Raw genomic sequence first — 14,133 nt, forward strand, 5'->3', positions numbered from 1 at the left:
ATTCAAACCATCCCCAGACCTACACACAAAAAAATTTAAAAATGAATAAAAATACAAAAAAATAGGGATGGTGTGTAAAAATACTAAAATATCGGGCTGGGGGTATAGCTCGGAGGTGCAATGCACCTGGGTTCCACCCCCAGTACAGAAAAAAAAAAAAAAATACAGGGGAAGCTGGGCATGGTGGCGAACACTTGTAATCCCAGCAAGTGGGAGGCTGAGACAGGGGGATCAAGGTTTGCAAACAGCTACTTAGTGAGGCCCTTTGCAACTCAGTGAGACCCTGTTTCAAAATAAAGAATTAAAAATGGGGCTGGGGATGTAGCTCGGAGGTAGAATGACCCTGAGTTCCATCCCTGGTAACACACACACACACACACACACACACACACACACACACACACACTAAAAAAAAAAGATACAGGGAGAGAAGGGCCAGTACTTGGGAGGATCTCCTCCTGTGACAGGAGAATTACAGGTTTGTGGCCTCAGAAACGTAGTCAAGTCCTCTACAACTTAGGGAGACCCTTGTTTCAAAATAAAATAGGGCTGGGAGTATAGCTCAGAGGTAGAATGCCCCCGGGTTCAATCCCCAGTACTAACACACACACACACACACACACACACACACACACACACACACAGGATATAGGGGAGGAAATATCCAGTTCATTCTGTTTCAGAAACAACTAATTCCTCTCTTTCAAAAAAAGAAGCTATCACTTTGTATCTTTTCAAGTACATTTTATTCATATTCAAATAAATATGAATATATTTTCCTACCTTTTTTAAGTGGTACTGAGGATGGAACCCAGGGACATTCTACCTCGGAGCTACACCCCCAGCCCTATTTTTTTTTTTTTAAGATTTAAAGAAGTTTATTAGGAAGATAGAAATACAGAGCCGGGCGTGGTGGCACATGCTTGTAATCCCTGTGCTTGGGAGGCTGAGACAGGAGGATCACACAGGTTCAAAGCCAGCCTCAAAGCCGGGCATGGTGGCGCACGCTTGTAATCCCCACGCTTGGGAGGCAGAGACAGGAGGATCGCGCAGGTTCGAAGCCAGCCGCGTGCGCTGGCTTAGGAGACCCTGTTTCCAAATAAAAATATAAAAATAGGTCTGGGAGTGTAGCCCGGAGGTAGAAGGGCTTCCAGGAACCCCAGTACCACCAAAAAAAAAAAAAAAAAAAAAAACAAAGCCAGCCTCAATTACTTAGTGAGGCTCTCAGCAACTTAGTGAGACCCTGTTTCCAAATAAAGTATAAAATAGGTCTGGGAGTATAGCCTGGAGGTAGAAAGCCTCTGGGCTCCACCCCAGTATCACCAAAAAAAAAAAAAAAAAAAAAAGAAAGAAATACAGAAAATAGAAATACAGCTCCATACCAGACTAGCATGGAGGGGTGACTCAAAATGAATACACCCCCCAGCCCTATTTTTTATTCTTTTTTTTTTTTTTTTGCGAGTTTGGTGATGAAATCCAAGGGCATTTGACCTCCAAGCATCACCCCCTGCCCTATTTTTTATTTATTTTTAATTTTTAATTTTTTTATTTTTGGTGGTACTGTCATTCCTGGAAGCCCTTCTACTTCTTGGCTACACTCCCAGACCTAATTATACACACACACACACACACACACACACACACGCACGCACGCACACGCACACACATATATTTTGTGTGGGGGGGGGGGTGGGTCTGGGTCTGGAACCCAGAGAACCCAGAGGCATTTGACCTCCAAGCTACAACCCCTGGCCTATTTTTTATTCTTTATTTTGAAACAGGGTCTCACTGAGTTGCGAAGGGCCTCACTAAGGAGCTGAGGCTGTCCCCGAACCGTGATCCTCTGGTATCAGCCTCCCAAATGCTGGGATTATAAGCACGCGCCACAACGCCGGCTTTTATTTTTTTGTTTTGTTTTGTTTTTTGTTTTGTTTTGGGGGGGGGGGTTGGTGGTACTGAGGTTCCTGGAAGCCCTTCTACCTCTGGGCTACACTCCCAGACCTATTTTATATTTTTAAATTTGGAAACAGGGTCTCTTAAGCCAGCAAGGCTGGCTCTGAACCAGCGCAATCCTCCTGTCTCTGCCTCCCAAGCGCGAGGATTACAAGCATGCGCCACCATGCCTGGCTTTATTTTTGAAACAGGTCTAAGTTGCAGAGGGCCTAAGTAGCTGAAGCTGTCTGCGAACCGCAATCCTCCTGTCTCAGTCTCCCGAATGCTGGGATTACAAACGTGTACCACCACACCTGGCCTTTTCCTACCTTTTTATACAAAAAATAGGCCACACACAGTGTTCACAGCTATACAGTATTAGATTGTGTGGATTGTACCACATGTCATTGACTTGGTCCTCTGGACACTTAATGTTGTACATACATCATTTTACATAAGCACGAGTATATACGAAGGATAATTTTATAAAAGAAGTAAATACATATTTCCAAATGTCCCAACAGAATTTATATTAGTTCTGCTGGGCTTGGTGGTGCAGGTCTGTAATCCCAGTACTTGGGAGGTGAGACAGGAGGATTGTAGTTTGAGGACAGCCTCAGCAAGTAGTGAGACACTCTTCAGCCTAGTGAGACCCTGTTTCAAAATAAAAGTAAGAGCTGGTGTGGTGGCGCATGCTTGTAATCCCAGCATTTGGGAGGCTGAGACAGGAAGATCACGGTAAGCCTCAGCTACTTAGTGAGACCCTTTGCAACTCAGTGAGACCCTGTTTCAAAATAAAGAATAAAAAATGGGGCTGGGGGCCGGGCGTGGTGGCGCACGCTTGTAATCCCCGCGCTTGGGAGGCAGAGACAGGAGGATCGCGCAGGTTCGAAGCTAGCCCCGCGCGCTGGCTTAGGAGACCCTGTTTCCAAATAAAAAAAATGCAAAAATAGGTCTGGGAGTGTAGCCCGGAGGTAAAAGGGCTTCCAGGAACCCCAGTACCACCAAAAAAAAAAAAAAATGGGGCTGGGGTTGTAGCTCGGAGGTAGAATGCCCCTGGGTCCCATCCCCAGTAATATAAAAATTAATTAAAATAAAATAAAAATAAGGCTGGGGGTGTAGCTCGAAGGTAGAATGCCTCTTAGTTCAGTCCCCAATGCCCCCCCACATATATCAATCCTGCATTCCCATTCATAATATGTAAATGTGAGAAACAGTTTTTTTTTTAAATTCTTTTATTGGTGCATTGTATTCCTACATCATAGTGGGGTAAAAAACTTGTGTAGAGCCGGGTGTGGTGGCGCACGCTTGTAATCCCTGCACTTGGGAGACAGGAGGAACGCCCAGGTTCGAAGCCAGCCGCGCTGACTTAAGAGACCCTGTTTTTATTTATTTTTTATTTTTATTTTTTTGGTGGTACTGGGGTTCCTGGAAACCCTTCTATTTCCGGGTTACACTCCCAGACCTATTTTATATTTTATTTGGAAACAGGGTCTCTTAAGCCAGCAAGGCTGGCTTTGAACCAGCCCGATCCTCCTTGTCTCTGCCTCCCGAGCACGGGGATTACAAGCTTGCACCACCAGGCCTGGCAAGAGACCTTGTTTTTAAATAAAAAGTATAAAATAGGTCTGGGAGTGTAGCCCAGAGGTAGAAAGGTTTCCAGGAACCCCAGTACCACAAAAAACAAGAACAAAAAAAACTTGTGTGTACATACATGCACACATCACCCAGTTAGCCCCTACCCAATCCTCACCCCATTCCCTCCCCATCTCTCCTTCCCATGCTTGGCTTAGTGGTTGACTTCGATATGTTAAAGTACATCATGTGCTTTAGAGAGTTTCCTTCTTCCCCCCTCCCATCTCCTCATTTAGGTTGTCTTGTTTGCTTCTCTGTAGAATTTCCTTTTTCATCTAGAGTTCCTCCTATGACCCATTTCTCCTTAGCTTTCATATATTAGGGAAAGCATCTGATTTCTTATTTTTTGTGACTGACTAATCTCACTTAGCACAATGTCCTCCAGTTCCATCCATTTCCCTGAAAATGATGTAATTGAGTTTTTTTTAATGGCTGAGTAAAATTCCATTTTGTACATATCCCAGTGTTGTAATCCATTCATCTATTGATGGACCTCTTGGCTGATTCCATAGTTTGGCTATGGTGAATTGTGCAGCTATAAACATAGATATACATGCGTTAGTTTGGTAGTTTGGTTTCTTTTCTTTTGGGTAGATACCCAGAAGTGGTATTGGTGGATCAAATAGTAAATTTGTTCCCATTCTTCTGAGGATTCTCCATACTGTTTTCCAAAGTGGTTGCACTAATTTGCAATCCCACCAACAGTGTTTTAGAGTTCCCTCTTCTCTACGTCCTCGCCAGCATTTGTTGTTTGTGTTTTGAATGATTGCCATTCTAGTTGGAGTTAGGTGAAATCTAAGGGTAATTTTGATTTGCATCTCTCTGATTGCCAATGATGTTGAGCAGTTTTTCATACACTTATTGGCCATTTGAATTTCTTCTTTCATGAAGTGTCTATTTAGTTTGCTTGCCCATTTTTTGATTGGATTTTTTTTTAGTGTTGAGTTTGAGTTCTCTGTACATTCTAGATATTAGTCCTCTATCAGAGGAGTAGATGGAAAAAAATCTCCCATTCTGTTGGCTCTCGATTGAGAAACAGTTTTAGATCAGGAATATATATATATATATATATATATATATATATATATATATGTGTGTGTGTGTGTGTGTGTGTGTGTGTGTGTGTGTGTAAAACCAAAATGCTGCCCACTTTATTATCCTCAGTAATCAAAGGGTTCACAGAGTGAAACTATAACTAAAAACAATTAGTTTAAACATTCACATAAGCTGAGCAAAGAAACATTTTCCCTTCTCAGCCACTAAGATTAGTGCACTAAAATCAATGAGAAGAGAAATTCCTAAAGGATCCTCAGCATCAATGACTTGGTGCGAAGTCGGAAGAGGATAGGAGTTAAGGACCGTCGAGGGCCTAAGAAGATCCTTTACAATGTTTCCTCAGTGTCCAGCCTCTGGGGCTACAACTTCCTCCTACTTAATTGTCTTGGAGTGGAAGAAGGAAGATGGCCTGAGTGGCGGGGCCAGGCGCATTATGATGCAGAGAATGCTGAGGCCGGTGGACCGCAGCACTCAGACGGAAGGCTTTCGCCACAGCGGCGGGCAGCCCGAAAAGGCCATTCTGGACTATGGACCTGAAGAAATTTGGAGCTTCCGTGGGTTTCGTCGATGTGCGAGGATTCTTGAATACCTCCCAGGTAAAACCTACTCTACACTCAGATCTCAGCAGAGGAAGCCTTAGGACCCTCGGTCTGCCCAGATGCGTGAGTCCTGCAGGGCAACTCAGGCTCGGCCAATCGCCGAGCTGTCAAACCACGCAGCCCGCTCCCCGCCAGACCTCCTCGGCCCCCACCTCTCTCTTTTCCGCCTTCTCCAAGTGTGCTAAAAGCCAGGTTCGCCGGCTCGGGGGTCACGTGATGCGGGCCGCGGAGGGGGGCGGGCCGCGAGCGGTACGTCATCACGTCGCGCAGGGCGGGCCGCGAGCGGTACGTCATCACGTCGCGCGGCCGGGAGACCCGAGCCGGCCGAGCGGGTGGCGGCGGCGCTCCGGCCCCCGCTGAGCCGCCTGCTGGCCCCGCGCCCAGCCCACTCCCGGGCGGGGACGGGCCGCGGGCTGGGTGGGCCCGGCAGCCAGGTGAGTTGCGCGGGGTGGCGGCAGCCCGCCGGTCCCTTCCCACTCCTCAACCCCGGCTGTCCCTTCCCCCAGTCTTCTTCTCCCTCGCGGGTGGAATGGGAGAGACCCCGGGAGCGGGTGCTGGGGCGTCGGGCCTCCAGCCACCGCCTCTCGTCTCCCTGCACTGTATACCTCCACCTGGCTCAGCCGGCTGTACGGCTGGTGCTGGGCGGCGGGGGTCGAGCCCCTTTCCTTCTCTGGAATTGAACCTTCCAGGATGGGAAAACCTTACCCTGCCCCAGGTCTCCGCTGGTGGAACCCCTCTATTCAGGTGTTAGAGTTCTAGAATAGACCACTTCCGAAAAGGTGAAGGATGTACGGAGACTAATTGCGGAGCCTGGATTCCCCAATTAGAAAGACCACTCCTCAGCAAGGCTGCCCTTGGATTGGACACTCCACTGTCAAGCCCAGTTGCAGGCTGAGCCCTGTGGTAACGCCCCAGAAAACCGACACAGTTGACTTAAGGAAAATAGTATATGTTTGGATGCGTCGCCTCCTTTTCTGTAAAATGGATACTGCAGCGTGGTTGAAGAGAGTATCCGGAATGCTTATAGAGTCGTCCAAAGACAGAAGTAGATGAGAAGTTAAGATCTCTGTTTTTCTGCTATTCAAAAACTGGTTGTGGCCGGGTGTGGTAGCACTTGCCTTTAATCCCAGTACTTGGGAGCCAGAGATAGGACGGTCACAGGTTCAAGGACAGCCTCAGCCACGTAGGACTGTCCACACACTAGCAAGATCCTGTTTCAAAACAGAAGTAAAGGGCTGAGGGCGTTAGAACGCCCCTGGATTCAATTCCCAGTACTGGAACAAAAACAAAAAAAAAGATCGTAGGTTGTTTGCTTTTTTTTTTTTTTTTTTTTTTTTTTTTGAGATACTAGGATGGAACCCAGGGGCATTCTACCACGGAGTTATACCCCCAGCCCTCTTTTTTTCTTTATTTTGAAACAGGGTCTCACTGAGTTGCAAAAAGCCTCTCTAAGTAGTAGCTGAGGCTGTCCCTGAATGAGAGCCTCCTGTACCAGCCTCCCAAATACTGGAGTTACAAGCGTGCGCCACCATGCCTGGCAGTTGTGGACTTTTGAATACCACATTTTGATGTTTTGTTTTGTTTGGCTCATTTCAGAAAGTCTTGGATGCCAAGTAAAAGACTATCTAAATAACCACCTCCATTTAATTCCCGAGAAATTGTCCCTAAGGCAAATATATATATATATTATTACTAAAGTCTAATGACAGTGAAGAAACTCCTTATGTTGATTTTCCTATATGTAATTTGTTAATGAGTTCACTTAATTGATTCATACACGTGAACTTTTCAAGTACAATCAGCCCTTGGTATCCACAGGAGATTGGTTCCAGGAATCCCTGCAGATACCAAATACTGAGAATGCTGAAGTCTCATAGGACATTCATCATATTTTCATACTACGAACGTCTTTCTGTATGCTTGAAATCATCTCTAGGCTACCTATAATACCTACTACAATGAAAATGTTATGTCAGGCCGGGCGTGGTGGGGTACGCTTGTAATCCCCGCACTTGGGAGGCTGAGACAGGAGGATCGCACGGGTTCGAAACCAGCCTCAGCTAAAGCCTCTGGGTTCCACCCCCAGTACCACCAAAAAAAAAAAGAAAAGAAAATGCTATGTCAGTGGTTTTACTGTATTGTGTAGGGAATAATAACAAGAAAAAGCCTGTACATGTTCAGTACAAATTCTTTTTAATATATTTTTTATTAAACCCAAGGATGCAGAACTATAGGAATTTAGAGGAAGAAGAGGCAACTTTTACTAGGTAACTTTGACTATGTGCCAGGGATAGGAATGTTCTCTATTTGTACTTCTGTATGCTTGCTCATTCTGTCTTGTAATTTATTTTTGGTATGGGAATTGAACCCAGGGGCATTCAAACTCTAAGCTACACCCTCCAACCTTTTTTATTTTGAAACAGGGTCTAACTAGGTTGCTGAGATTAGATCTCTCTAGGTTGTTCACTAAGTTGCTGGAGCTAGGCTCAAACCTGAAAGCACCCCCTTCTCAGGCTTCTAAGTACTGGGATTACAGGTGTGCACCACCATACTTGGCTGAGGAAGCCTTTGTTAATTTCTTAATTTATAAAGCTAATCATGTATGTTCCGTTTCCCCATTTTTTCAAATATACTATTTTTTCCCCTCTAGTCGCAGATTCCAGGGACCCCACTTGTTCTTTCTTCATATCACTTGATGGGAGGCATTATGGCCCCCAAAGACATAATGACAAACACTCATGCTAAGTCCATCCTCAACTCAATGAACTCCCTCAGGAAGAGCAACACCCTCTGTGACGTGACGTTGAGAGTAGAGCAGAAAGACTTCCCTGCCCATCGGATTGTGCTGGCTGCCTGCAGCGACTACTTCTGTGCCATGTTCACTAGTGAGGTAAGTGAGATGGCACCACACAAATGACACTTCTATGTAATGTAGTTATCTCATTTCAGTGAGTAAAATAGTAGAAGGTTGATATAATATTGGATTTTTGTGAGGTGATGGTTAGATAGGCAGGCTCCAGATAAGACATGCTTTGGTTTTTTTTTTATCTCTAAATTAGGGACAATACTAATATAAACACATGATTATTGTGCAGATTATTTTAGCTTACATATAAAATGTTAGAACAGTCTCCAGAGTGTAGTAAAGCACCAAAAAATATTGCATTTTATTTCCAATTTTTTAAATTTGCCTTTCTGTTTTCTCCTAAAGTTTAAAAAATTTAAATGAAAAACAGGGAGATAGGGAGGGAAAAAGCAAAGCGGAGAAGTGGGATTCAGACCTAATTCAACGTCTCCTAACAATATGTAAAGAAAGTTAGTATTCAGCCGGGAATGGTGGCGCACGCTTGTAATCCCAGCATTTGGGAGGCTGAGACCAGAGGATCGTGGTTTGCAGACAGCCTCAGCTACTTAGCGAGGCCCTGTGCAACTCAGTGAGACCTGGTTTCAAAATAAGGAATAAAAAATGGGGCAGGGGGTGTAGCTCGGAGGTCAAATGCCCCTGGGTTCCATCTCCAGACCCGCAATATGTGTGTGTGTGTGTAGTTACTATTCATTTTACCAATGTAGATTTTAGGGTGATTTCAAATGAGGGGGAGAAGAAAATTTAATGAATGGCTATGCAGAAATAAAAAGTAAAACTTGGAAAGAATATGCTAACTCAGGAATATACACAAGTAACCGGGAATTGAGAAAAGGTTGTCTTGACAAGAAAAAAAGGTGCTGCTCATAAATTATTAGGAAAGCCTACTGGGCTGGTTGTATAGGTCAATTGGAGAACAAGTGCCTATTATGTGTAAGGCCCTGGATTCTATCTCCAGCACTGCAAAACGAAGAAAAAAAAAAGACTATTTAGTAATTGCCTGATGGACACTTGAAATGTTAGAACACTTGAAATGCAAAGTAAGACTGTTGACGATACTGTGAGATCTCTTAGAAAGCCACACTGCAGACTTTTTGTTTTCAAAGATACCACATCTGATTTTTAAAATAGATTTAAATAAATTATATTGAACTTGAATTTTTCTTTAACCTTAATGTTGTTATGTCATTGTTTATTATACCTAGATGTGTACTTAAAATATTCCATTATAAAACAGACTTTATTTATTTATTTCTTTTGGGTTTTTTCCCTGAAGATTTAAATGAGTTTATTAAAAAGATAGAAATACAGAAGACAGTTACAGCCCCATTCCATTCAGGAGTGGCATGGAGGGAAGGTTTTCGAATGAATTCACCCTATTTATTGTTTTTTTTTTGTTTGTTTTGTTTTGTTTTGTTTTGTTTTTTTGCGGGTCTGGGAATGGAACTCAGGGGCATTTGACCTCTGAGCTACATCCTCTGCCTATTTTTTTTTATTCTTTATTTTGAAACCGGGTCTCACTGAGTTGCAGAGGGCCTCACTAAGTAGCTGAGGCTGTCCGCGAACCACGATCTTCCAGATCTCAGCCTCCCAAATGCTGGGATTACAAGTGTGTGCCACCACGCCCAGCTATTTATTGTTGTTTAAAAAATTTTTTTTTTCAGAACCAGGGGTTGAACCCAGGCACATTCTATATCTGAGCTACACTCCCCAGCCCTATTTTATTCTTTATTTTGAAACAGGGTCTCTCTCACTAAGTTGCAGAGGGCCTCACTAAGTAGCTGAGGCTGGCTACAAACCTGCAATCCTCCTGTCTCAGCCTCACAAATACTGGGATTACAAGCATGCATGACCATGCCCAGCTCTACAATCTAATTTTAAAGCCATTGTATGGTTTATGATGCTGTGAGCCAATGCTCAATCATATGACTGGTAGGAAAAACCGAAACCTGACAGGTCATTTCAGCTAATCCAGGCTAATTTTAAGATGATCTTGTGTAATATAACATTACAGATCCTTCTCCTATACTTATGTCCACAGTATCTGTCCAAGAGTATCAGAAGCGTTTGGCATTTAACTGGGTACAGAGAGTGTCACCCAGCAGCCACTGAGGATAAAATAGCCTAAAGATTGCTGGCTGCTAATTATATATTATGTTTTTTGTCAGCTTGAACAAAATTTGTCTACACTAAATTTTTCACATTTAGAAATTAGTGTGTAATTTTATAATTTTTTTTTTTTTTTTTTTTTTTTTTGGTGGTACTGGGGGTGGAACCCAGAGGCTTTCTACCTCCGGGCTATACTCCCAGACCTATTTTATATTTTATTTGGAAACAGGGTCTCACTAAGTTGCTGAGAGCCTCACTAAGTAGCTGAGGCTGGCTTTGAACCTGCATGATCCTCCTGTCTCAGCCTCCCAAGTGCAGGGATTACAAGCGTGCGCCACCACGCCCGGCTCGCTGTCTGTCTGTCTGTCTGTCTCTCTTTCTTTTTCTTTTTTCCGGTACTGAGGATGGAACCCAGGGGCATTCGACCTCTGAGCTACACCCCCATGGCCTATTTTTTATTCTTTATTTTGAAACCGGGTCTCACTGAGTTGCAAAGGGCCTCACTAAGTAGCTGAGGCTGTCTGCAAACCACGATCCTCCAGGTCTCAGCCTCCCGAATGCTGGGATTACAAGCGTGCGCCACCATGCCCGGCTAAATTCTGTATGTTTTTAAGCCAAGTTTAGATCCTTTATTTCTTAAGTGGCAATAATATCAGACCTAACTACTGGTTGCTGTAAGAATCCGATGAAATAATTGTAAATGAGAAGCATGGTGACAAGTTGTAAGGTAAAATATAAATGTGAAATGTTTTTAGCTTTTACATACATGAAATAATCTCCATATTTAAACTATTCGATTTTTGGAAATATAGCTTATTTATTGGATGAGAAACTTCTGGAATATATGTACTTATATATTTTACTATCATTAGTATTAAATATATTTAATGTGTTGATAGTAATTGCTTATATACCAGTACAGTGTTAAATATAAATAGACATAATACTTTTTTTTTTTTCAAAATAATGTACAGTGATTTATTTTATGTTGGTGATTGATTTAGGTTTGGGTTTGATAAAGAGTTTATTTCTATTTTTGGTGGTATTAGAGATTGAATTTAGGGTCATTCTACCTCTGAGCTACACCCCCAGCCCTTTTTTATTTTTGGTTTGAAAAGGGCTTCACTAGTTTGCTGAGAGTGTGCTAAGTTGCTGAAGCTAGTCTCAAACCTACAGTCCTCCCATCATAGCCTCTCAAGTACTGGGATTATGGACATGTCTGTTTTCTTTTCTTCTTTTTATATACTTTTATAATCTCACATCATACTGTAAGTCATAGTGATAGTGGTATACATGCACCTAGCACTTGCCATGCCTGTCTTTTTTTTGTGTGTGTGTGTGTGTGGTACTGGGGGTGAAACCCAGACCTACTTTATACTTTATTTGGAAACAGGGTCTCACTAAGTTGCTGAGAGCCTCACTAAGTAGCTGAGGCTGGCTTCAAACCTGTGCGATCCTCCTGTCTCAGCCTCCCAAGCAGTGGGATTACAAGCATGTGCCACCAAGCCTGGCACCATGTCTGTCTTAAAGAATGCTTTTTGAGTATCTGGGCTAATGGAAAAAATTAAAGATGATAAAGCCATTTAGTTCATAATAGAACTATACTAGAGTTTTATGGGTAATATGATTTTTTTTTTTTTTTTTTTTTTGGTATTACAGATTGAACCCAGGGGCATTCTACTTCTGGGCTACAGCCCAGCCCTATTTTTTTTTTTTTTTTTTTTAATTTTGAAAGAGGGTTTCACTAAATTGCAGAAAGCCTTGCTAAATTGCTGAAACTGGCCACAAACCTGCATTCCTCCTGTTTTAGCTGTCCAAGTACTAGGATTGCAACCATGTGCCACCACACTCAGCTTCAACCTTTTATCTTAAAAGCTTATAGCCAGCCGGGTGTGGTGGCACATGGGAGGCTGAGACTGGAGGATTACAGTTCGTGGCCAGCCTCAGCTATTTAGTGAGGCCCTCCACAACTTAGTGAGACCCTTTCTCAAAATAAAGAATAAAAAATAGGGCAGGGGGTGTAGCTTGGAGGTTGAATGCCCCTTGGTTCCATCCTCAAACCTGCAAATAAATAAATAAATAAATAAATAAATGCTTATAGCCAGCCAGGCATGGTGGCGCAGTACTTGGGAGGCTGAGACAAAAAAATTGCAGGTTAAAGGCCAGCCTCAGCAATTTAGCAAGACCTTGTTTCAAAATACAAAAAAATAAATAAATAAATAAACCCAGGCGTGGTGTTGCACACTTGCAATCCCAATACTTGAGAGACTGAGACAGAAGGATCACAGGTTCACAGCCAGCTACAGCAACTTAATGAGCCCCTGTGCAACTTAGTGAGACCCGTGTGTGTGTGTGTGTGTGTGTGTGTGTGTGTGTGTGTGTGTGTGGTACCGGGGATGGAACCCAGGGGCATTTTACCTTTGAGCTAGACCCCAGCCTTGTTTTTAATTCTTTATTTTGAAACAGGGTCTCTCTGAGTTGTAAAGGGCCTCACTAAGTAGCTGAGGCTGGCTGCGAACCACGATCCTCCAGTGGATCCTCCTGTGCCACGATCCACGAGGCACACTTGTAATCCCAGCTGCCTCCCAAAGGCTGGGGCTACGCATGTGCCACATGCCTGGCTGAGACTCTCTTTCAAAATAAAAAATAAAATAGGGCCAGGTATGTAGCTCAGAGACAGAATGCCCCTGGATTCAATCTCCAGCATCAAAAAAAAAAAAAGGCCATAATAATATATTTGTGGAACTTTTGCATTTTCAGTACTGGGGATGGAACCCAGGGGCATTCTACCTCTGAGCTACACCCCCCAGCCCTGTTTTTTATTCTTTATTTTGAAACAGGGTCTCACTGAATTGCAGAGGGCCTCACTAAATAACTGAGGCTGTCCGCGAACCTCAGTCCTCCTGTCTCAACCTCCCAAATGCTGGGATTACAAGCCTGTGCCACCACGCAGGGCTTTATTCTTTATTTTGAAACAGGGTTTCACTAAGTTGGAAAGGGCCTCACTAAGTAGCTGGGGCTTGTGAACAGTGATCCTCCTGTCTCAGCCTCCCAAATGCTGGGATTACAAGTGTGCGTGACCACATCTGGCTGCATTCTGTTCTTTAATATATCTATGTTTGTTTTAGTATAGAATCAGGACTTTAAATTATTCACTTATAAAATTGATATTTCCCCTCTGTATATTCCTAGGGGTACAAATAACTGCCTACTTCATTTGAAAATCTAAATATATACCATGTTTTCTTTATACAAATCTAATAAAGTAGACTATAATTTTTCAAAGATGTTTATTTAATATTAATATCCCTTGAAATTCTTGGATTTGAGGTTCTGCCTTTATCTTATGGAATAATAACCACTCTTCTTTCATACACTGAATTTTCAGCTTTCAGAGAAAGGGAAACCTTATGTTGATATCCAGGGTTTAACTTCCTCTACCATGGAAATCCTGTTGGACTTTGTGTACACAGAAACGGTACATGTGACAGTGGAAAATGTACAAGAACTGCTTCCTGCAGCCTGTCTACTTCAGCTGAAAGGTATAGACATTAAAAGTTGTTATTGTTCATGCCAAAGTGTCCTGGAAATGTTTAAAAATTGATGTAAACTTAACCATGAAACTTACAGAGACCAGACTATGGGCGCTTATGTTGACTGCCCATGGCTTTTGAGTCTCTGAGCAATGAAAGACCAGATGTCAGTAACAGTGCAAGGGGAGGAGAGGGAGGATCAGTGAAGGAATCCTCCCATGGTTGTCGTACATATGTGAGAATACACTGTCAATCTCGATACCCTGTGTGGGGAAGGGGGGAAGTGGGGAGGGAGCTGAGGACAAGCCCACCAAATGCCGTGAGCGTGCATGTCACTTACTGTGAACTTCGTTATGATGTGAGACTATAATGCACCAAGAAAGTAAAAAGAAAAAACAATATAAGG

General features: G+C 43.1%; 1 protein-coding gene across 4 annotated transcripts in view; it reads left to right on the forward strand.

Moving 5' to 3' along the window:
• Window positions 1–5,150: 5,150 nt before the first annotated feature.
• The window catches only part of KLHL12 (kelch like family member 12), a gene marked incomplete at both ends in the record, with an annotated part of 33,082 nt that continues 24,099 nt past the window's right edge, over window positions 5,151–14,133 (forward strand). For 2 of the 4 annotated variants that reach the window (XM_080698593.1, XM_080698594.1), the window contains 2 exons: window positions 7,918–8,112; window positions 13,583–13,736. In XM_080698593.1, the coding sequence (XP_080554719.1) occupies window positions 7,918–8,112; window positions 13,583–13,736 (349 nt within the window). Of the gene's footprint in view, window positions 5,220–7,872; window positions 8,113–13,582; window positions 13,737–14,133 lie in introns of those variants that run through there. The other 2 variants (XM_080698592.1, XM_080698595.1) reach the window with 2 other exon arrangements.

This window comes from Muscardinus avellanarius (assembly GCF_963383645.1).
Source record: "Muscardinus avellanarius genome assembly, chromosome: 7".
NCBI lineage: Eukaryota > Metazoa > Chordata > Mammalia > Rodentia > Gliridae > Muscardinus > Muscardinus avellanarius.